At 45.1% G+C, this 25,048-nt stretch overlaps 1 protein-coding gene across 1 annotated transcript in view; it reads right to left on the reverse strand.

The window, feature by feature from the left end:
- The window catches only part of LOC110312178 (protein THEMIS3), a 41,481-nt gene extending 17,341 nt beyond the window's left edge, over positions 1–24,140 (reverse strand). Inside the window, exons 1-2 of the mRNA XM_021185730.1 lie at positions 23,971–24,140; positions 22,693–22,827 (exon numbers count right to left, since the gene is read on the reverse strand). Coding sequence (XP_021041389.1) covers positions 22,693–22,827; positions 23,971–24,058 — 223 coding nt within the window. The 5' untranslated portion in view covers positions 24,059–24,140. The remainder of the gene's footprint in view (positions 1–22,692; positions 22,828–23,970) is intronic.
- Between the last annotated feature and the right edge of the window lie 908 nt (positions 24,141–25,048).

A 25,048-nucleotide genomic window follows, 5' to 3' on the forward strand; every position in this document is an offset into this window, starting at 1 on the left:
TTTTCTTTCTCTTTTTCCTTCCTTCCTTCCTTCCTTTAAAAGATTTTTAAAAAAATGTATGTGAGTACACTGTTGCTGTCTTCAGACACACCAGAAGAGGGCATCAGATCTCATTACAGATGCTTATGAGTCACCATGAGGTTGCTGGGATTGAACTCAGAACCTGTGGTAGAGTAGTTAGTTCTCTTAACTGCTGAGCCATCTCTCCAGCCCCTTGAAGACTTTTCTTAATTATTTGCAAGGGAAGCATATTCAAAATTATTTTTAAACAGAATTAGGGTACAACTTAGTACAGAGTATATAAAAAAAAAATCTCAATGTTAGAACCTCATTTTTCAACATCACACCTGATTAGTTACAACACACACGAGAGGACTTTCCTGGCCTCAGAGTCCCTGGATGGTGGTTTCCAGAAACATGTAATTTGAAATCAAAACCATCTTGTTCATTTTTTGTTTATGCTGCAATTTTAAAAATTAAATTGTTTAAGGAGAAACTGTTTGAGTAAGCACCATGTCTTCTTTCTTAATCTGATTGTAGTTTCTAAACTCACTTTTAATATACAAAGAAGTTGGAAATTAGCCCGATACCCAGTGGGGCAGAAAATTTACTTATCTTGATAAGAAAACGAAAGAAGTTGGGGAAGCTGCCCAATCTTATACTAAGACGTGACAGTGAATTGCTTCTTGTAGGAATGACTTAATCTGGCTGCTCTCACGGCTGTTTGGGTCACTGCTCTGATCTATGCCTCACATTGAACACATGTGCAGACCTGGGACCTCCTCTTGTGCTTCCTGGACCCTCTTTAACAATCTCCACGTGCATGCCGCTACGTTTTCCATCCCTGGCTGTTTCCCTATGTTTCAGGAACATGTCACATGATGGAATCACCTGCCAGCTGGAAATCACATCTTCAGTTTCTAATGGTTTCTAAATTCCTTTTATTTTATATTCAAGATGATCTCACTATGCAAGCCCCGATTGCCTTAAAATCACAGAGATCTGCATGCTTTTGCCTCTTGGGAGCTAGACTTAAAGGCACAGGCCACTACATCCAACTGAATTTTTAATTGTTGACGTGTTCTTTATTCATTAATATTTGCTGTCTTTGTTCCAGTCAGACACACCCCACCACTAGGGGGCAGGTTTGAGTCACTTCCTTTAAAAGTGTCCAGATAAGGCAAATGGTCCGGGTTTTTCTCTCTCCCTGGACACGCAATGCAGTCGTTAGCCATGTCCTTTAAGGTGCAGGCAGGATATAACTACCTTCTCAGGCGTTTTCCCCAGAAGTTGCCAAAGTTCCTTTGACTCTAAATATTATTGCCTAGTGGTCTCTACCAGATCTGTCCTCTGAGATTCTGTAAACACAACACTTAGGCCAGGGTGTTGGTAAACAGGAGAAGTGGTGTGTGTGTGTGTGTGCGTGTGCGTGTGTGTGTGTGTGTGTGTGTGTGTGTCTGTGTGTTTGTGTGTCTCTGTGTATGTGTGTGTCTGAGTATTTATGTGTGTGGATGTGTGTGAATGCATGTATGTGTGCATGTGTGCATGCATGTGTGTGCTCATGTGCATGTTGTAATGAGACCATTTTACTCAATCTATTCCACAGATGTAGAGTTTGAGACTCAATGGTTCACGTTGCACCCACTTGGCATCTTCAGCCAAGGTTCAATTTTTGCTCTCCAAACATTATTTCTAGGAAAGCTACTAGATGTCTCTTGACCAAATTAGAGGGTGGGCCATGAAGAGAGTCAGGGAGGAGGGAACTAGGGAAGAGGCTGCTGTTGGGAGAGGACTTCATGACAATGAGGAGGACAGGGAAAAAGACAAACTCCATCAGCCTGAGGCATTTGAACAGACTGGGAATAGAAACTGCCAGTGACTGAGGATACAAAGATACAAAAGATGATACAAAGATACAAAAGATGATACAAAGATACAAAAGATGATACAAAGATACAAAAGATGATACAAAGATACAAAAGATGATACAAATTAAAACAAAGCAAATGAACTTGACCTCCAGGCATGGTGCTATTTGGCCTTAATCCTAGTACTCCAGAGGCTGAGGCAAGAGAATCATGAGTTCAAGTCCAACCTGGGCTACATAATGAATTCTAGGCTAGCTTGGGATACATATTAAGACCCTCTCTCAAATTTAAATTTACAAAAGAAGAGTGATTTAACTATTCTACTATATGGTTCAGCTGTGAATAACAGAATCATAACTATGTAAATCCTGTGTGTGTGTGTCCCTAGACTAGGGTAGGAAGCTAAAGAGATCCACATCTCTGCCTTCTATAACAGAAACTATCTTGAAGTGGGACAGAAATCAAGAAGGCCAGTGCAGTGGCCCTGCAAGTTCACTCTGATGACTGACAACTCCACGGAGGACTGAACACACCTGGGAAAACATTGCATCTGTATTGAATATGCACAGACTTTATTTCTGAATATTTCCTAAACAACACAGCCCAACAACGATTCTCAGTATTTACACTGTATCAGGTAGTGCAAGTCACCTAGAGACAATTTAATATATATAATATATGCGAACGCTGTGCACTGTATATAAGTACTTGGATAGCTGTAGACTTTAGTATTCACAGGGGGTCCTTGAACAAATCCCAGTGGAAACCAAAGGATGCCTTTACTGAGAAATATGGAGACAAAGCAGGAAAATCTAATAAAGTAGTTCCTTTAAGGAGTTAGAACTGGGGTAGAGAAAGAAGTGTGTGTGTGTTTGTGTGCATGTGTGGGTATATGTGTATGTATGAATATATGTATGTATATGTATGTACCTGTGTATGTATGTATATGTGTGTATGTGTGTGTGCACATATGTGTGTTTGTGTGTATGTATATGTATGTGTGTATATGTATGCATGTATATGTATGCATGTGTATGTATGTATATGTGTGTATGTATGTGTATGTAAGTGCATGTATTTGTGAGTATGTTTGTGTATGTATATGTATGTATGTGTGTATATGTATGTATGTATGGGTGTGTATGTATGTTTATGTGTGTATAGGTGTATGTGTGTGTGCATGTGTATGTGTGTATATGTGTGTGTTTGTGTGTATAACTTCATGGAAAGGGAAAGAAATAAGAAAAAGGAGGAGGAGAGGGAGAAAGGGGAAGGAGAGAGAGCAAGAGGGCTGGTACATTAGTCCACCCAAAGATAATCACAATTCAAAGACCTTCTTAAAGCACCTCCATCTTTTTTAAATAACATTTTTAAAAAATGTGTTTGGTTATTTGCCTACACATGTCTGTGCATATATGCAGTGACCATTGAGGTGGGAAGAGGGCATTGGGTCCCCTGGAATTGGAATTCCCCACAGTACTATGCCATCATGTGGGTTCTGGGAACAGAACATGGATCCTTTGGAAGAGCAGCCAGTATTCTTAAGCATGGTGCCATCTTGCCTGGCCTGGGCACTCACATTTTAAAATGAAGCAGCATTCCCCCTTAACTTAAAGAAATGAATCAGATCCTGCAAAGCCAGGCTCTGAGGATTATCCATTGCCTAGCAGGCTACAGGCTAAAGGATGGGAAGTCAGACAGTTAAGAGTGATCAGTGGGCTGCGGTGCAGGGGAGAGAGCATGCTTGCCTAGCAGGTGAGGCCTGGGTTCCAACCCAACACTAAAACAAAGAAAGACAGATCCACGCTGCTTTATCAACTTCCATGCCTCTAGATATTCATGCAAAGCCCCATGCAGGCAAGCGTGGAAGTATGGGATCTGGCTGCAGGCAAAGCTGGGCTACCTATGGAAGAGGATGAGGATGGGCAGGAGTTAGGCAGAGACAAATTCAAGTTGTGGAATGCCAGGCTCAGTGCGGAGCCCAGCGGATGGGTTGGTTTACTCCCTGAGCACAGGCGGGGGTTACCCAGGCTGAGGGGTTACCCAGGCGGGGGTTACCCAGGTGGGGGTTACCCAGGCTGAGGATGCAGGTGCTTTCTTAATGTCGTGATGGGGCGGTTGATGGGTACCTCCTTGTGGAGAGCAAACAGCAGAAGGCAGGGGCTCTCTGTGCCCTTTAGTACGGTTGTTTTACCTCTGGGACCATGTCCCCAGGCAACAATTTGACACCTAGGCAGATCTTGTCCAAAGGCAGGCATGGCAGTGTTACTGATAATGGCTAGGAAGAAGACACAACCTTCCTTAACTCTTTGTCTTTTGGGGATAATTTTAATAGCAATGTAAATAGCCACATATGCCTGTATATGCTTTTGGTCTTTGTTCAAAATGTGTGGCATTAAAATGATATTTACAAAGAGTTTTGTTTGATACTATTTTAGAATGTTAGTGTCAGATAAAGTGATGTCTGCTAGTAAGACCTATATTGGAGCTATTTATACAAGTCCCTTTTGTCCATGGATGACGTGCCTTAGGTTTGGGAGTAGAGACCTGAAATCATGAACATCAGTCAGCTTTGTATAACTATGTCAAGATACAAAAGTCAAGCATCTAAGGAAAAGGGCATGCTTGCGTCATCTCAGTGTTGGCGTTTTAGCTCTCAGTCTAGACCACTGTTGCTTCTGGCTCTGTGGGAAGATGACACAACTTAGTGGGAGCTCCTGGGACAAATGTGTTTACCTCATAGAACACAGAAAGCAAAGACAGAGGGAAAAGAGGAGCTGGAGTTTCAACATTCTCCTCAGAACCCTCAGTGATGTTCCCCTAAGCTCCACTGCCCAGGAGTGCTAAGGGCTGTGGCCCAAACCTTTAGGAAGCCTTTATGGAACAGTCTAGACCCAAATGACAGAAAGGATTAATAACAACAACCAACGAGTATGACAGTTTACCACAAGAAAAGTTACATGGATACTGTGTCTCTCTCAATGTTACTTTTCATTTAAAAGAAAGACTTTGTAGCTTTCCAGTGGCACATTAAAGCTACTCTTGTGCTTTGAGACCATTCGGGAAATAAGGCCAGCTAAAACTCAGCACTGTGAGACTATGACATTTTATCTGATAACTCAGATTATAAAATGATAAAATCGTATATAAAATTTTAAATTAATTATATATGACATAAATGATATATAATATATCATCATAATATATTATATATAATTAATTTATTACTTATTTTAAATTTTATTTACTAATTTTATTTATTTTATATTTATAATTTATTATTTATTTATGATTAATTTATTCCATGATGTATGTATATATTCCATTATTTAGATATATACATATATACACATATGATGGAATAAATTAATTGGCTCAAAGTGGTTTCCATGCAACTGAAGAAACAAAATCTAGGAGGGAGGTGGTGGTGGTGGGGAGAACTAATCTACAGAAGAAACAAACCAAACCAAAACACCCCACTAAAAACAAAGCCAAGCAAATGAACAAACACCTGGCATAGTCTGCAAACTCCCACCAGGGATAGGAGTGATTCATCTTTTTTTTTGGCACCTGTTCCGTTCCAACTTTATGCAATGAAAGCATGTTGCTTGTGAATAGAAAGTACAATTAGCACTTACAAGGGAAATGAGAGCGGCATAGGTTTGTGCTGCTGAAGTAAAGTCACTGACATAGACCTCTTCAGGGACAGCCTGGCTTCCTAACCCATCTCTAACAAGGGTGGCTGATTTTCTTTCCAGGCACTTATATCAAATGCAGAATTTTTATCAAGTTAAACAGAAGTCCCAAGTCTACCCTCGGAAGTCATTGTGCATTTCAAATTGTTATCTGTTGTCTCTTCCAGAGAACAGGAAGCTGCAAGCTCATTCAGCGTTTCTAGAAGTTACCATGCCACTCCTTTGAAAGTGGATCAATAAAGCTTTCTATTAGATTTTTTTCTCCCAGGTACACAGCAGTCATAATTAACAACCTCAGCTGTCATTCAAGCCGGCGCTCATCAAATCTAAAGACCACAGAGTGTGTCCTCCGACAGCGCCGTGTATGTCTTCCTGAAAACAAGATAATGCCAGGCCAGCGGGAGGCCTATAAATATTGCATTCAAGAGCACTGACATTGACCTACAGTGTCTGACAGAAACATAAAGAATGGATGGCACGGATACACTCTTCTGCGATTTCTATTCCCAAAGGTAGCAGCATCAGGCCCTGAAAGGCCTTATACCTATCATGACTCTACCACACAGAAAAGGCTAGAACGCTTTTCCCCCTAGCCTAGTTAATAAATTGGTTCTGTAGAACCCACACAGATGAACATGGCTTTCCTTAAGTCAGAGAGATTTCCCAGAGTTGAAGATTTTTGTTACTTCTTAAACCCACCCTCTCCTCTCCAGCTGCACAAGAGCCCTAGACACACTTATACAGCACCAGGAGGAGACATGGCTTTCATAGACTCACATAGGAGGATTCCGAAGGCACACAGACCGAGAAATGCCCAGGGCCGTCGCTTCCCTAATACTGCACAGGATCACAAGATGGCGCTGTCACCACAGCAAAGACGCTTAGATCCATTCCCTGCTGCGGAATTCCTGGCGGGAGACTCACCTAGGCCCAGGTAGGAATGATGCCCTGTCCTGGTTCCATGTCTGGGGATGTTTGTATAATTAAAATGTGTGCTTTCAGTTTGTGACTCGGCCACTCTAAAGTGTTAACAAACAGTACACCCACACCACAGGAAAGCCCACCTGTCAACATAGTTTTCATACCGTCGCTCTGGGCGGCATAAGATTCTTTCCTCCGTAAAGAATACATACATGGGGAAAATAAATTGTACTTAAAACTTTGGAGCATTTTTTTTTTGTTCCATAAATTCTAATCATATCCTAATCATAATTTCAAAGTAGTATTTTTATTTTTACTACCCACAGTCCCTTCCATCCAATTCACCTGCAAAGTCCTTCCTTATTCAGCACCTCAGTTGGGCTGCTCCGTTTTCTTTTGTCAACTTGATACAAGCTAGCTTCATCGAGAAGAAGAGACCTCAATTGAAGAGATACCTCCATCAGCTTGGCCTGTGGGCAAGTTTGTGGGGTATATTCTTGACTGATGACTGATATGGGAGGGCCCAGCTCCTGGTGGGCAGGGCCATCCCTGGGCTAGTGGTCCTGGTGCTATAAGAAGGGAGCAAGCCAGTAAGTAGGACTCCTGCATGGCCTCTGCTTCAGCTCCAATTCCCCTCAGTGACAGACTCCAATTGTAAGCTGGAATAAATCATTTCTTTCCCAAGCTGCTTTTGGTAATGGTGTTCATCACAGCAATAGGAACCCTAACCAAGGCACAAGGACAGAGCTCAAGCAGGGCGAGTGGTGAGTTTCCTGACAGCTCCTTACAGCACAGAAATCACATAAGGCAGATTATTTGCTGGGCTGTTACCCGCAAAGGTACCTTTCACTCCCCTCAGACAAGGAGATCTGGCACACATTCACTAAGTCCTGGAGCAGGGGAACCCTAGTAGGCAAGTTACTGTGCCACTCCTTTTTAAGTGTATCAATAAAAGCTTTTTGTTCTGATTTTCTCTAAGGTACCTGGCAGACAGGGGTGGGGAGGCTCCCAGGAGCTTCCAGCTGGGAAGCGCAGCAGGTGCTCAACTCAAGACTCCAGGTGCAGGGCCCACACCCACCTTCATCCCCATCTGCCCCAGCACCTGTTCTGGGAGCTCCTTGCTGTCCCTCGAAGGGACTATACTTCACAGATTCCAGCTGGAGGACAGTGACATGCCTGAGAACCTCTCACAGGGGAGTAGAATGTACCAAAGTGAGTGAACAGGACAAGACGTGGTGGTAAGAGTCACACTGTCACCAGTCTCCAGTGAGGTCCTGAGGGATCATATGACAACCTGTCCTATAGCAGCAGAGACTCTTGGAAAGACTCGTGTGAAGGTATAGAGATAGACCAGGGCACAAATGGACTCCCAGGCATGGCTCCTTATGCGACTGTTGTGTTGTATCAAGTTGTCTAGAAAAGCACCCCTCTCTCCCTCTCCCTTTGACTTTGTGCCTTGGTTAGTGTTTCTACTGCTGCGGTAAACACCGTGACCAAAACACAACCAGCTCTGTGGTGCACAGGCAGAGGCAGAAGCTGGGCTCTACAGTGCTCAACCTTACCACTGCTCTGCAGACAACATCCTGTTTGTTACTGATGAAAGATGCAGAGGGTCGTAGTGATTGTCTGCGTTTATCCAGCATCACACAGGACACGAAGTTAAAAGGTTGGAAAAGGAGGAAGGCCAGGGGAGACTAGCAACAGCCGGAAACGGAGGACAGAGCTCCAGGTTCCTGCAAGCTTGACCTTATGCTGCACCTGAGCAGCCTGCCCAATGAGCCCCGTGACCTCCATTGTGCCTCAGACCCACACAGCAAGGTCTTGGTGAGGTAACTGGGACTCACAGAAGTTAACTCCAAGGGCTTTGCTGCCGAGGAGCTGGGGTGCGGCTCCTTCATTAGGCTATAGTCCACTCTCTGTTCTGTGCACCCCTCTCTCTGTGGCTCTTGCTTCTTTCTGGAACCTTCTGTCTGCGGCACATTCAGGGCTTCGCCCGTTTCCTCCACAACTCACCCTATCTGCTGGGTACCAGTTGTGAGAGTTAAGAGTGACTACCAGATTTACAGGATCTAGAATCACGGAAGAGACAAGCCTCTGGGCATATCTGTGATGGAGATTCTCGGCTGGGTTAACTGAGGTGGGGAGACCAACCCTAAATGTGGGCTGGAGTCCCAGACGGAATGTAAAGGAAACAGAGCTGAGCGCTCATCACTGTTTCCTAACGATGGATACAATGTGACTGGCTGCCTCAAATAAACCCTTTTTGCTTCTTTGGCCTCTGTCTGATATTTTGTGCAGCAAGAAAAGTAAACAATAAACATGAATTACAAATAGTGTCCCCAAGGGAGGATTTCCTTTCTTTTGTGGGTCTCTGGGATGAGCATTCAGCGCTAAAGAACTACAGTCCCGGGGACAACACAACAAAGCCTGAAACGCTGCAATGTAAACCTGGCTTTGGACAACCACCTTTCACTCCCTAACCTCGGCTCAGGGAGGCCGATATTCTTGTTCTTCATCAACTCTACTCCGACACATCTCTGGGAAGCCTAGGTCCCAACCTCCGGCCTTCTCTTTTCCTTTCCAAGTTCCATATCATCCCGAGTCAGCTCTGCACCGCAGTTCCCCAAGGCTGCGAGTTTAGTGACTGGATTCCAACCAGCTCTCTCTGCAACATCCTCACGTCTACCCTCCGCACCCCAAGCTCCGAATACCTTCTTTAAACTTCACAATTTGTTTGAAACTGATGATTCTCAAACCTTAGGGTATACTGGAATCTTCTTGAGGCATGGCCAAGTACATAAGTGTTCTGGGTGAGCAACTTGAGTTGGGCACAGGAAAGTACATTTTTACCCAGGAATGCTGCTCGGGGGCCAGGGGAGGGGGGCTATACTTTAGAAGAGTGGCTTTGAGCTATGCTCAACCCTGACTGCTTCTTACAGCCACCTGGGGAGCCTTAGCTGCCAGCCAGACCCAGCTCCACCTTAGCCTAATTAAATCTGATGTTCCAGAGTAAGGCCACCGAAGGCTTTTAGAGCCCCTCAGGGATTCTGATGCACAGCCTAGACCATCTACTGCCCTACAGATCCCACCTTGCCCTTCTTTCTTTCGTCTCCGGCTGCAGGAGACCCTCTGTGCTCTCTTACCATGCCTAGCAGAACCACAGGCAGACCTATGTCAAGCCATTGACCAGCAATTTCCACTGCTGAACCTGAGTGCCGAACACACAGGGATTAGGGGCTACAGAATCCTATCCCCAGCTGCTGAGGCAGGGTGCTTGGGGAGATTGCACTCTAAAGCCCCTGATCATCAACATCAGGTATGGTGCAAAATGCACAGAGCCATGTCTCACTGTGTTACAGCATGGAGCTGCTGCGTGCCTGCCTACAGCTGTTAACAGGTAACCGTGACTTCACAGCGACGATGTCTAAGACCGAGATAATCATCTGTGTTGGCTTTGAGGTCAGAGCAAACACATGACAAAGTCGCCTGGGGTCATTACTGTTTGGTAGACTTTTTTTTTTTACTGTCAGTATTGGTTTTGTTTCTGAGTTGCTGAATAAAAACTGCATTTATACGATGATATGACATGGTGTTTTTAAATATGTGTGCATTGGGGAATGCACAAGTCAAGCTAACACACGTCACCTCACAGGTTTAGTATTTTGAGGTGAACTTCTTCAGCATTTTCTTTCAGGTAGAAGTTATTGACTGAAGCAGGCACCCTTATCTGAGTCTTCCCTTTTGGGGGCTTTATTACCTATATGGAGCCACGTCTGAAAACACTAGATGGAAAATTTCAGAAACAAATTATGAACTTTAAATTGTTCAATATGATGAATAGCTCGATGAGATAGATCTCTTGATGTCCGCAGGCTGTCCCACCCAGGATGCACATGATGTTCTAGCCAGTGTGTCTGCACGCACTCACTGCCCGCTTGACCATCATGAGGTTGCCACCTCTATGGGAATCACAGTAAGAAGTGCTGGTGTGGCCTCTTACACACTGTCGGTGGGAGTGTGAACTAGGGTGACTCTTACACACTGTCAGTGGGAGTGTGAACTAGTGTAACTATGTTGAAAATCACTCTAGAGGTTTTTAAACACAAAAAACAGAAACAAAAATAACAAACCTAGAAATAAAGTACCATATGGCCTAGCTCTCCCACATGTGGGAGCATACACAAAGGACTCCATCTCTTGGTACAGAGATACTGTGCAGCCACATCCACAGCTGCCCTTGACCCAGTAGCTAGGACACAGGATTAGCCTATACATCTATCAGCTGAGGGGTAATGGATAACTACCATAAACACAGTGGAATTTTACTCAGCTCTAAAGAAAAAATTGTGGGAGTGAGCCGGAGGGGGGGGGCGAAGGGAGCAAGCAGGGTTCATAAAAATTCAATACCCAACAACCACATGAAGGCTCACAACCATCTGTCCAGCTACAGTGTACTCACATGCATAAAAATCAATAAATCTTTTAAAAAGAAAGGAAAAGAAAAGAAAAGAAAAAATTGTGAACATTTCAGGAAAATAGATGGAGCTGGAAAGATATACAGGATGAAGTGAGCCAGGCCCAGAAAGCCAGATACTGTGCGTTCTCTCATACGCACATGAAGGCTTTGCAGTTTTAGTTGTTTAATGTTAACTTGGAATGTCTGTAGAGAGCTGGAAGTGGCAAAGAGGTCATACGGGAAGGAACAAGAGGCTGTAAGTGGGGTGGGGATGGCGGAACATACATACTAAGAAAAGAGAGGGAGGGACTACCAGAATGGTCTCTCCTGTTCCATGTTCCCACCATATGCAAGTGCCACACAGGGCCAGGCACCTTTAGATTGAGAACTGTGAACATGTGAGCCCCAACCCCCAAACTCTCCTGCTTTTCAGTTTATTTTATTTTTTTGTAGGGATTTTGCCAGAGTAACGGATGCTGATTCACGAGAGCCACAGTGAACTTAGGGGAAATGGATGAATCTGTTATCTTTGTGTAGTCAGGCCTGGGAACTCCCATCTCTTTTCTTTCCAGTGCACACTGGGTGCATGTGTGAGTCTGCATTCAGCACTTGGTACCATGAGCTTGGCATGAATGCTCAAGAGGATGCTACTAGCTGGTTGTCCCCTTCCCATTGGAACTCCTCATTTACGAATCAGAGATGGTTGTGCCACTTCCCAGACTCACTTTAGTTTCACTTACAAGGGTTAAGTTGTGGTCTTAGACTTTCCTCAACCTCCTTTTGGAAGGCGTTATAAAAGGGAAAAGCATTGGGATGACATCACCACGCATCAGCCCTTGTAAGCCCTAAACTGTGCACGTAAGCTATCGAAGATGCTGGAGTAACTCTAAAATACGAAGAACATGAAACCATAAGAAACCTAGAAACCGAGTCAAGTACTAAGGCAGATTAAAGGAAGTGTCTGTTACATTCTCCTTGTTAAGTATGCAAGCTCTATCAATTATACAGCACCAAATACCTTCTCTGTGAGGATGGACTGCTAATGCTCTTAAGAACTTAATCACCATGCTTAATCACCACTATACCATAAGAGAATAACATGCTATACCATAAGAGAATAACATGCTGTTTCTAATGTCTTCGCATCTCGAGTGTCAGAGGGAGAATGGGGATGACCTTGGTTTTCTTCTCCGGGAACTGTGAACATTGTCAACCATGAGGAAATGGATGGTGACGGGAATATGTGGAGAGATACTATCATCAGTACATGGCACAATGATGCCTGGACAGGAAAGAGACAGTGAAGTTTAAAGGCATTGCCCTGATGTGGGAGCTGGAACCTTGCCCTGGGCCAGCTAGTATGGTTGGCTATAACATGCTATTGTGATCCACATTGGTCCCCCGCTGGGTGCCATCTGAGGGGAAATGGAGGCATCCTTAGCTGCGTTACCTTAGCAATGTCCCTCAACAGTGAACTCACTGTCTAGGTTCGCCATTCACCAATTTCAATCCACCAACACCCCAAGTTCTACCCCCTGTGAAGTTAGCTAGATAAAAGCAATCCAACTCACTGTCTTCAGGGCTAATCCAGATACTGTGTTTCTCCCAGGCCGTTTGCTCCTTTTCTTTGCTTCCATGACTTCTGCCCTCTATAGACTCAACCTGGTCTTCAAGACGATACAGTGAAGCTGAAGAGGCTACCTTCACTGACTAACTTACAGATTGGAAGGTGTAATGGCACAGCTTCCAGTCTTTCATTAGTTTAATGAATCTAAGCCTTGAAAGGAAAATGTATTCCTGAGTGCAAGGAACTGTCAGGTTTTCATTACTGCAGAGAACCAGGGTGCCCTGGGGAGAAAGCATGGGGGCAGAGGCTGTGGTGCGGACTCAGTGGTGAAGAAAAATGGCTTCTTCTGTCATGTACTCTAGGGAACGAGTCCACCATGGTTTCATCTTCAGAGTAAGTGTCCTAGAGATTTTTCAGCTGATTTTTGCTGCCTTTCTAGAAAGATCCTTGAGCGGCACCTCTCTCCTAATTATCCCACTGCTGATGTGGACCTACGTGGTCATGTTTGAACAAATTCCTAGGACAAATATGCTCTTCTCTAAAACGGAGACGTTTTAGAACTTAGCACGGAGAACCTTGTGGCCTTTAGAGTCGGGAAGGTTCAATCAAACTAGATAATATATCAATTACATTACCAATTCATTTTTTTTTTGTGGTAAGCGTGTTTAAAATTTTAGTGAATTTGAAACAACCAAGACATTCTTATCTTCTGTGATCAATATGCATTGCAGCAGGTCACAAAACCATGTCTATATCTTAGCTTTTTTAAGATTCCACATATCAGACTATATAATATACATCTTTCCAAATCTCATATGCTCTTTCTCTTAGCATGATGTATGTTAGGTTAGGTTAGTTCTAGCCATTTTGTTGCAAATGCCAGACTTTTATTTTTTATCACAGATGCATAATATGTCATTTATATGCATCCATTCATCTGATGGACTCTTAGATTGCTTCCATATCTTAATTACTGTGAATTATGATGGCAAAGAAGATAAATTTTAATAGAAACAAATTAATAGATGTGTTCCTGGTATATCAGAGTAGACCAAAACACACACCCGCAAGAAGAAATATGGCTATGCACTTTTCAGAGTCTTAAAAAAAAATAAGCTCCCCAGTTTTGACCAACTAGCAGTACCAAAATAACTGTGATGTTTTACACACCAGAGGAGCTTCACTGAAGCCAAAGAGAAGAGCAGTGGGCCCACAAATCTGAAGAGGTCATCATCAGCTGAACAGAGAAAGGGCCTTTTTTTTTTTTTTTAAATAAAAGGGCACATTGTAGGATTTCCTGATGACCATTCTGGCTCGATGTAGTGACTGAGTCTGGTGGGCCTTCAAAGTGGCATGACTCACTGGATCCTTTAGGTCCTTCTTCCTGGGATCCCAGGCTGACTGCCCCAGGCATGGAATCACCCCTATGGTTCAAATAGCCATGGGAAGACAGAGTTTGTCTCTGCTAGAATAGTAAGCGTCTTCCTCTTGGGCGAGAAACACGTTTTTGGAAAACCATTGGTTCTTAGTCAGTCTTCCTTAGACTATGGGAAAGGGGGTATCTCTTCGTAAACACAGACCGACAGGAGGCCATTAGTGAGGCCTCTTCCTGCCCTGGCCATGTATTTGACTTGCATTTTTTCACCTGAGCTTCCTAAGGAACATGGATTTCCTTGGCCTAACCCTTCACTTCTGGTTGGTTCCAAAGCATTGGCAGCATACCTCTGGCTCACAAATCCATCTGCATTTCACTATCAGCTCCTTTGGGTGGTGGTGCAGCAGAGGAATGACATGGCTGATGTCATTCCACTAAAGGCATTTCTCAACCATCCCTGGGCTGCCCCTTACATCGATACATTTGAATTTCAGGAGGGCAAAGTCAAGGTCAAGAGCAGCTTCTTGTTGGATGTAGGAACGAAGGATTGGGGCATTATTCATTTCATGCAACAAACATTTTTTCTTTTGTTTTTGCACGTTCATTTGAGAAATGAAGCTAACAGGATTTTACTTCCTGGAAAGGGTTTTGCGATTCGTCTTCGTGCTCCATGGGCAGTGTCTTGCATAACCATTCAGGCAGTTGCCAGGCACCAGGGGATGAGGCCCCCTATACCCTAAGTAGAGTCTTTTTTACTACCTTTGATCTGGCCATCCAGTCTCCCTTCTATATCAGTTACTTGTTTTGTAGCTGTGAAAAAAGATGAAAAGATTGACAAAAGAAACCTAGGGAAGAAAAGGTTCATTCTGGAGGACAATTCGAAGGTTTCGTCCATCATGGTGGAGACTTCATAGCTCCAAGAGCTTGAAGTGGCTTGGTGTTAGAGGGCATTGGTAGCCAGAGGGCTCAGGGCAAAGATACTTGTGCTCAGTTTGACTTCTTCTTTCTGACCAGTCCAGGACCCACAGTAGAGCTGTACAGTAGGGCTGCCTACATTCAGCCTTCCTACGTCACCTAACTTCATCTAGGTGGTTCCCCCTTAGCCCGGCCCAGAGAGAATTCTCTGAGCTTATTGTAGATTCCATCAAGGTGAAAGTCAAGGTTAAGCATCTGCCTTCCCAACTGTCTCCTAGCAAGGTCACCATCACCTGGTGCCTCTGCTGAGCACAGGCCCTTGATGGGATTCAGAGAGGCAGCCTACTGAGCCCCAGCTAAGTATCCTGTGCTAAGTACACACTCAAAAACAGTGCTCAGTCCCAATAATCAAACTTCTAAGATGGTTTAGTAATGGTCTCAGTTTTACACCTAGGAAATATCATGACTGGAAAGAGAGGAAAGCCCCTGCTTGGCTGTAATCAGAGCAGGGCTGCAGCCTGAAGGACCACAGGAGAGTCTAGGCCTGAGTGATTTATTACTATAATAATAATAATAATAATTTTACATCCTGACTGCAGTTCCCCTTCTTCCTCTCCTCCCAGTTCCTCCCTGTATTGCCCCTCTGTCTCCCACATCCACACCTCCCTATCTATTCAGATAAAGGCAGCTTTCACCCATGGATATCAACCAAACATAGCATATCAAGTTGTAGTAAGAGTAGGTACCTCCCCTCATATTAAGGCTGGATGAGGCAACCCAGTATGAGGAAAAGGGTCCTCAAAGCAGGCAAAAGTATCAGAGATAGCCCCTGCTCCTGCTGTTAGGAGTTCCACACAAAGACAATTTCTACTAGTTTGTGAGTCCCTTCCCAGGCTGGCTTTGGACTCATAAGCTCTTTCCTGTGAATTACCCCGCACTGCTACAGCCAATGCACGGATTAAAGCTCTGCTCACACAGGAAGCAGAATTCTTCAATTTGGCAGAATGCTGGAACTTGGAGGTCTGAAAAGGCTGTGGTAGACCAGAACTCTCTAGCTCCTCTGTCAACTGCTGGAATGAGCCTGGTGCTGAGGTGGGAGGCTGTGTAACTGTTGTCTGTGGCTGTCCTCCACAGGGCTCAGAACAGCCTGGAAGAGGGGTTACCAGCCTCAACACAAGCCTCCTTGTGCCTCAGTTTCTCAGCAGAGCCCAGGGTGGCTGGTGGGTTTGGGGCTGATTCATTTCACATCTTATCTTATGCAGAGACTCACGTCTCTTCTTTTGTTCAGATTTGGCAGGGACAAAGCTTTGTGCTTTGGTTACAGTACTTGGACGTGCAGTGCTGGATACACTGAAGCTTGGCAGTGAAGTTGGGGAAGCCAAGTAAACCCTCTGTCACAGAGTCCCAGCACTCCAGATGGGATCAGTCACAGCTTTGGCAGTGACTCCTTGCCCCCAGTGTTCTATTTGTCTTATAGCCCAGCAGACAGAAACATGAGTGAGACAGGGTTCAGGAGAATCCTCACATGGTGTCCCCTGGGATTCGGTAACTAGGGCGTTGCTGACTCTTTCTCTGGGGAAGAGTTGGCGACTCCATCAAAGCAGAGAGGATTTGATTTTTAAACCCTTTTGCTCTATTCAATGTTGCCAGCCTTCCATGTTCCAACAGAGAGCTCTGCTGGATGGAAAGACATGCCAAATGAGGCACAGAGGAAAACACAGCTGTGATTTAATCATTTGTCACACATAGAACCCTCCGTCAAGGAAGCGAACAGGGTGCTCGAGATAAACCTTATGTCTTTACAAAGACTTCCATGGTGCTCGAAGTTCCTGTTCTCCATTTTTCCTTTGATCGTCACTTAGCTGATCTAATGTTACCATCGATGACTTCTGATTAATCTTAGCCTCTCCCCTTTGAATGTAAGTGATCAGTGAAGAGGAGGTCACCGGCTCTCTGCTCATCTGGATTCACCTTGATAATGTCATCGATATCACAACTCAGCTGCTTTAAGATTCATAATGCTAAGACATAACTCCTGGCTCCTGATGTGAGTGCCAGGCCTGAAGCTGCTGCCTATCTTGGTTCCACAGCTGGGTTCCTGATGCACTCTCCAGGCAGGTAATGGTGCCCGTGATGATGCGGATATCTGCTGTGCTGAGAGGAGGGACCATTTAGCTGCTTCCCCGCAGGGTCTCCCTTCACCTGCTGTTCCATTTTACAGCCCACTTACATCCCATCCACACCGACAGACACATAAGCATTTTCTTCTGCAAGCAGGCACGTGGTGATCAGGGAGGTGGGCTCCCAGAGGTCCTAAGCACGGTGCATTAGGCAGCGGACCAGCAGGCTCCTGTCCCAGGAAGCTCTCTGATTCACTAGTCCCCCTCCCCCCCCACCTACAACAAATGCATGGCCATCTAGGTTAGAACAATCAGGGCAGAATTGCCTGTGGTTGCAATGGGAGCTGGGCTAGATTTCTGAGGCTTAGACAATGCTGTTCTGTGAACTGTGGCATTTTAAAGTAGGGCTAACGGGGATGGCAAGCGAGTTTATCCCACTCCTGTTTCCCTTGCTTTGTTCTGAATGAGAAGTGAGAGAGGCACGCAGGTGTCAGCCTTAGATCCTTAGCAGTCTCTAGGAAGCTCTTTTCTGGGCTTAACAGCAGAACATAGCACGTTCAGGGAGTAAACAGAAAATGTATTTTGCTCTGCCATTGAGTCCTGGCAGGGGCTTGGACAGTCAAATAGGATGGGAGAGCCGACGAATCATTTTATCTGTGAAGTTAACATACTGGACCTGAGACTTAGATGCTGAAGTGGCCGGAAGAGGAGGGCACATGTGGATGGATAAACAATAAATTACTACTGCACAAGGATATTACTGATATTACCATACATTCACTTTTCAGCAGATCATCCATTTCCCTAATTGGAAAGAAGCTTAGCACTCCAATGGGAAGATGCCGATCGGGCTCCACGTTCCTGGGCGTCTTCGGTAATTGGTTTCTATGAATTCACCGGTTTGGCTTGATTTAGAGAATCTGCTAACTGCCAACTGTGGCCATGGTGTTAGGTCTGAGATTGGTCCCTGAAACCTGGTTTGTGAGGGGTCGGAGGAAGGACACTTAACCACATCATGTCAACCAAGAAAGAAGGGTGAAGCTAGCCTCACAGGGGTCTTGGTCATTCCAAATCCTGCTCAGAGGGCAAGGTAGAACCTGCCAGGCAAGTGTAGACTTTAGGCTAAGTTTGGTTCATCCAAAGAGGTTCTGGTTTCCTTCTGCTGGTAAGGGCTATACTCAGCTCCTGGAATTGGACACAGAGATGTCTGGTATTGGGCTTCCAGAAGCTGCAGGGTCTGAGATCAGGGTCTGAGAACTGGGCTTCTGGAGAAAACCCATAGAAAGTAGAAGGAATGATTGAGTCCAGGATTGTGTCTGGATGCTGTGTGCACCACGATTCTATGTGCCTGTCTTCCTCCCTGTCAGGGTTCCCACCCTTGAGAACACAATGACAAGGCTTGACATTCAAAATCAAACCTTTCCGATGCTCAGACTACTGTTTAAATTTTATCGCTTTGCCACACTACACCTCGTAGATGCCTAGTAACTGCCTTGCCCAGCTCACTGAACAGCTCATAAAAGATGCTAACAAAATGGCTGGCCTTCCTTACCTACAGGTTCTGTACCTTCAGACAGAACCAGCTGCAGTCAAAAACATTTTGGGGGTGGGGGATGATTTAGGAGAATGAGGCAGAAGGATACCGAGGTCAAGGCCAACCTGGACTACATAATTAAACTGTTCAACAACAACAACAACAACAACAACAAATCAGTACTCAACTTGTCCAGATTAACCACTTACATAATATGTATGTTCTGCTAGCTATTATAAATAATCTATAAATGATTTAAAATAGACAGCAGGGATGCATATAGATTATATGCTAATGTATCATTTTACAGAAGGTATTTGAGTAGCTAGAGATTTTCCTCTTCATGTAGGGGAAGGATGTTGATCCCCTTATTCTGTGGCCTCAAGGAAGTCTTGTGCCTGATAGTGTTTAAGTCTTCCTTCTTTCGACTGACTTGCTATTATCTTTGGCTGAATTATTTCTCTTGCTCAGAATGTGAGAGTGGTTTTTGTTTTTGTTGTTGTTATGTGTATGTGTGCAAAAGTACCCGAAGAGGCCGTAACAAAGACCCAGAATCCCTGGAGTTGGAAGGACAGGTGATTTTGAGCCACCCAAAGTGGATGCTGGCAACTGAACTCGCGTACCCTGGAAGAGCAGCAAGCGTTCTTAAGCACTGAGCCATTTCTCTGACCTCAAATCCATGGTTCTTCTGTCTCCGCTTCTTTGGCATATCCTACTGGTAGGCATCAGCACAACAGACATGAGTGTTGTCATTGACCGTATATGTTTTCTGCTATGCTAAGGAAAATTGTTACTCATTAAAACCAGGAAGAGGACATTGTGAACCAAGGCACACGCAGTTGCCATGTGGCTGGATTGGACACAGTGGTCCACCACACTCAGCTCCAACATACCCACTAAACAGAAGGGCAAGTGTTCCTTAAGACATCTCCAGATGTAGGGTTGATGTGGGTGACCCCTGTGGCAGGTACCTTTTCTAAGAAGCATCAGCTTTTAGCTCAGAGTCATAAATTACATGTTGCTTTAGTCAGAAACGGCCTGCTTGATTTTAATACCCACCACACAGCCCTCCTTCCTCCCTTCATCTCGACATGAGATCATTTCTGCCTTGTAGCACAGAGCTACCAACCCAGCAAGGCCTTGGAATTTTGTTTGTTCCATTCTCCAAAATGAGGCAAAAATAGTAAGGGTAGTCAATGGTGATTGATTAATATCAAAACACAGATAATGCTTGTGATTGCAATTTAAAGAGGAATGTTCTCCACTTTGATTAATCTGACCCTCTGGGCCACCCTTAACAGAGAGGCATGTTAGAATGCTAATCAGGGAATGAATGCGGACAAGGAAGCAACTCCTCAGGTGTCCAGCTCTGCCTGGCCTTCCCCAAGGTTGTCTTCTGCTCTCTGACAGGTCCACCTTCTGCACTGAAATCTGAAACAGGCCCACAGGCCCAGCTTCAGATTACCTCATCCCTAAGCTCTTGGTGGAGCTGTTACCATGGAGCATCATCATCCTTACTGACTCTCGAAACACTGCCCCTGGCAGTATTGAAGCACTGTGTGCCTGTCTATCGGTGGCTTGGCGAGTTGGCTAAGTAGTCACAGATTGTTAGGCAGGGACCTTGCAAAATTAGCCATGTCTCCCACCTGCCAGCAAGCAGAAGGCGGAAACAGAATCAAGAGTGCATCTCCGTCGTGCTTCCCAGCTGTGCCCCTCACAGGTCCAACTGGAAGAGCTCCAGGGCAACCTCCCTTGCTGATGTGCCTGCTTTTCCTGCTTTATGGCCATCCTGGGGCCTCCTAGTCCCCTTGGAGTCTCTTCTTACCTTCTCCTTGTTTGCCAGTCTCATACCTGAACCTGCAGAGAGGGTTACCACTGTCTTCTGATAAACCCTTTAGAGCTCAGCAGGTTCCATGTCACTCTGATAGCAGAGCGGAGCGGCAGGTCTCTGAATTTGATTGGCAGGGACAGAGTCCACACACCTGAGCCAGGAGGTTTGTCTCCTGGCTGTTCATACAGAGTCCCGTGTCTTAGGATAGTTTCTGTCCCTGCTTCCTGGGGAGGCTGGGGCACAGTGCCCAGAGGTGGAGAAGAGGGCTAGCAGGGGGATTGGGTTTTGGGCAGGCCTGTTGCCTGGGGGCGGGTGGGCGATTGGAGAGGGTGTCCAATCACCTGCCAGCTGCAGCGCCTTCACAAAGCCTGCCCAGAGGTTCAGGTTTCCAGAGCTAGTGGAGCTAGTCACCACCACCTCCCAAGCCCCACACCTGAGCTAAAAGAATTACAGTTTTAAACAAGAACATTCTAGTCTTCAGCTGAGAAGAAGGGCTCACGGAGAAGAGAAAGGCAGGGACTGTGCCTTGCACATCAAACCAGACTGACAGCCTGGCCTGCATCAGTAAACACAGCCACGGAATGTGGGCTCTGGGGAACATTCTAGAGACTTCTTCCTTCCAAGTTAATCTAGATCCAAGAAAAGCTTGCCCAGACCCAGAATAACAAAACTTATATTTTCATTCCTTCTTTTTCCAGGGAACTCATGCTTCAACATCTCCCCTTGTATTCTGGGAGAGCTGGAAAGTACGTGTCTATACTCTGAGATGGGAGCACCTGCACCTATGGTTAGAATGGAGAAGCCGCTGGCAGGCTCTTGCTGCCACTACAGTTTCCTTCACATAGGTAGAATGCTGCTGCATTCATGACTTAAGCATTGTTGCGTATAGTGCCTGGGACTGGCGCTCTACTGGCCCTTCCCGGCTTCCCTTTTGTTCCAGCCGCCTTTGCTCCGGGAGGTGACCCTGCTCCCTCCCAAGACCTTTGAATCCAAGGATAACACACACACACACACACACACACACACACACACACACACACACACAGAGTTTGTTACTTTACAACTTGCCTTCTAGGCACAATTGCTGGGCGCTGATATCTTCTGCCTGGAAAAGTGTGCCCTTACCAATGTATTATCTCTGTTTCTCCAGTTGCCTATACCTTCCACCCAGCAATTAGCCATGCCCGCAGCCCCAGCTTCCTTTACTGACAAATCAAGAACCAACTGGGGAATGAGACCTTAGCATCAGAACCACCCCCTTCAAAGCATGCTCCTTTTTTTTTTTTTTTTTTTGATAAATGTTTTAGAAAGATTTATTTTGTTATTTTATGTGTATGGGTGTTTTGCCTGCATGTGTGTCTATGCACAACATGCTGTGTAGCGTTTGTGGAGGACAGAAGAGGCCTGGAACTGGAGTTATGGATGGTTGTGAACCATAGTGTGAGACCTGGGAATGGAGCGCCTGACTTAAGAGCAGCCAGTACTCTTAACCCCTGAGCCCTCTTTCTAGCCCTGTCTTCCAATTTTGACAGATAAAGAAGCCATCATACATGTCCTTTGGATCATTTGCTCAAAAGTTACCCACCTTCTGCTCTGACACCAGCGTTGGCACCTACTGTGCATCCTCCCTGATTTCAAGGTCAGAGAGTGTCCAACAGGGGCCTTAGCACCCCCAAAGCACCAGCAGAGTCACCCCTTTTCAGTGTTGGAGGTGACAGTCACTGTACCTGTCTCTGAACTTTAACGCCCCACACAGAAGCTCTCCGTTTGCCTGGACCTAAAATCCTGACCATTCCTGCTAAAGGTTCTGCCTACTTCTTTCTCCACTTGCATGGGTGTGATGCCCTACATCCTTCTGCTCACCGTCTTCCCCTCTCTTCCATGTTTCCTAACTGACCCCACCATAGATACGAGAGTCATTCATGCTGTGGTTTGTTTATCTCATATACTGTCTTTAAATTATGAGACAAATATCTTTATCCCTCTTCCTGTCTCAAAAACAAAACAAATCAAAACGGTCCCACGATTGAGCTACACTGATCATGTCTGTGTCTTTGCGGTCTTCCCCACAGTTTCTGAAACTGGCTTTTACTCTTTCGTAGGAATGTTTAACAACCAGATCCAGTACAAGAGAGAAAAGCCAGGATTTCCTCACCACTCATCTCTGACAGGCATGGAGTTGAGGACATAGCAGGAGCTCAGGTAAGGGAGAACCCTGCTTCAGGTACAGGACTGTGCAGTTGGCTCTGCTGGCCCATGGCTGGCAAACTCCCACTTCTTACTGCTTCCCCACTCCCAGCTGACAGCCTGCCTTCCTTTTCTGACACCTGACAAACAAGCACCAGAATGACCTTCCATGTGTTCTCTGAAGAGTCACAAGACCAAGAAGGAAGCACTTTGTACCCTGTACCTTCATATCTAAGAGGTATAGTGACCACGTCCAGAACTTGATCACCGTCCTTCACTTCTGCTCTGACGTAAACTGGCTCCAGGTCCACCACCGTGATGATATCCCCTTTGGAGAATGACAGGTTTTCAAGTGACCCTGAAAGACAAAGGTTGCCATGGGAAAGAACCTCAAAGGTTGAGGTTCCAGCCAGAGATTCATATCTAGTATTTCTCTAGGTAAACGAACTCTTTAAGTAAATATTTAAGTAAAATTTGTTAAATATGACAGGAGATGAGCAGAGATCTCTTAATGAATACAGAAAAATGACCGAGATCAATAATTGAGTAGTTTAGCATCTTTTATGGAGGTAGACTCTTCAGTACGTCACTATATGTAATTTACTTTAAAGTTAAAAATATTTGAATTAATTCTTTTTCCAGAAGTTACCATCATGATTTGTCTTGCCCGGTGGGCAGTATGGCCACCTTGGTCATTTCCAGCGGTGAACCCTGTTTTTGGTGTTCTCAAAATGCAGAGTAAGTGCTAGATGGCCTCTGGTGCACAGGAGGACTCCTTATTAACCATGGGAAACCTCCTAGAGCATTGACGTGATTTTTTTTTTGTTATCATCAAACCAACAAAAGACAATTTTTCAAGCTCACATTTATCTATGCCTTAGACTTCATGTGTCAAATTGCTGTAATTTCTCAGCAGAGTGAAAAATATTCACTGCTCAAAAAAATAACATTTTCCCTCTTCCTAGGCAATATTGGTGAATAGCTCCTTTCTTTCCCAGGCTCTGTCAAATTAAAATAAATAAATTAATTAATAAATAAATAGATAAGTAAATAAATAACTCTTCAAACAGCAGAAATATGCCAACTATGTTGCCAACTATGCCAACTATGTAGCAAGGAGCATTGCTAGCCATATATTTCATATTGCCCATGGCTAAGAAAAATACTTTAGCAAGTAACTATATGCCTTCCATAAACAGAACATTTTTCTCTCTCTTTTTCCAATGCTCTATCTTCTTGTGAAAGAGGTTTCTTGCCCCTTTTAAGTTATGGTATGTTAAAAAGAAATAAGGGCAGTTGTTACTTTTCTTTTCAACAGGCAGACCATTCTGGTAGAAAAAATGCCTGATTCTCCTTAGCCTAGCATCTCCCAACACGATCTAGATAGTACAGGACTCCCTTCACCAGCTCCCATTCCTGAAGTCTTGCAACCACATTTCCTTGGATTTTGACGGAGCATGTTTCTCCTGGTCCCCTCAGATACCATCCCCCTTCCTCCTACCTGAATATCTTCCCTGGGTCACCTCCACTTGTCTGGGCAAAGAGTTCTGATTTAAGGAACTGATGTAAGAATCCCAAGTTTGCTCCATGGCACTGGTATTGTTTTTGTCCTGCAGGACATGGTCAGCCGTGCTCAGGGCAGTGGATGGACGGCAAAAGAGGTCTCTCTGGACCAGGTAATCAGCCACTTGATCATGACTCTGGCTGTGAGCCACACGTCACAGGGGAAAAGAGGAAGTAACTAACTCGCCAGGAAGAAGGTTCATTGGTTCAATGACTGAGGGCTGGGAAGGGTAGAGCACCTGACTCTTTTGGTTGGATGATGTCCTGAAAAGGCTCTCAGGTTTCGTTGGGAGGATCTCCTAGATTAGAGAATCCCAAGCAGCGTCATATACATCACCCAAGTGTCCTGTCACAGCACAGGTTCTGATCCTGAAGGTGGGGCCCAGTCACCTGCATTTCTGTCGAGCCTCTAGATGACACCTGCTGGTTCTTAAACTACTCTTTGTGAGGAACAAGGTACAATGGATGTTGTGTTTTATAAAAAGAAAGGAGCCAGGGATATATGTGTGGTGGAGGCACAGTATGGTATGGGGAAGGAGGTGCCTCTGTGGGCCCATGCTGAGGCATCCCTTTCCCCTAAGGTACCAGCCATAGGATGGTATAGTATAAAATAGTTTATTTAGGGCATGGGAAGGGGAGTTGAGGGAGTAGAGATAGAGAAAGGCAGAGAGAGAGAGAGAGAGAGAGAGAGAGAGAGAGAGAGAGAGAGAGAGAGAGAGAAAGAGAGAGAGAGAGGAGGAAGAAGAAGAAGAAGAAGAAGGAGGAGGAGGAGGAGGAGGAGGAGAAGGAGAAGAAGAGGAGGAGGAGGAAGAGGAGGAGGAGGAAGAGGAGGAGAGGCCAGCCATAAAGCACGTGGAGAGATGGGGGAGGGGAGTGGGGAGAGAGGGGGAAGAGCATAAGAGAGCCAGAGCAAGAGGAGAAGAGAGCAAGAGAGAGAGAACAGGGGGCAAGCAGCCCCTTTTATAGTGAGTCAGGACCACTTGGCTGTTGCCAGGTAACTGTGGGGAAGAGCCTAG

This window comes from Mus caroli, chromosome 17 (assembly GCF_900094665.2).
Source record: "Mus caroli chromosome 17, CAROLI_EIJ_v1.1, whole genome shotgun sequence".
NCBI classification, from domain to species: Eukaryota; Metazoa; Chordata; class Mammalia; order Rodentia; family Muridae; genus Mus; species Mus caroli.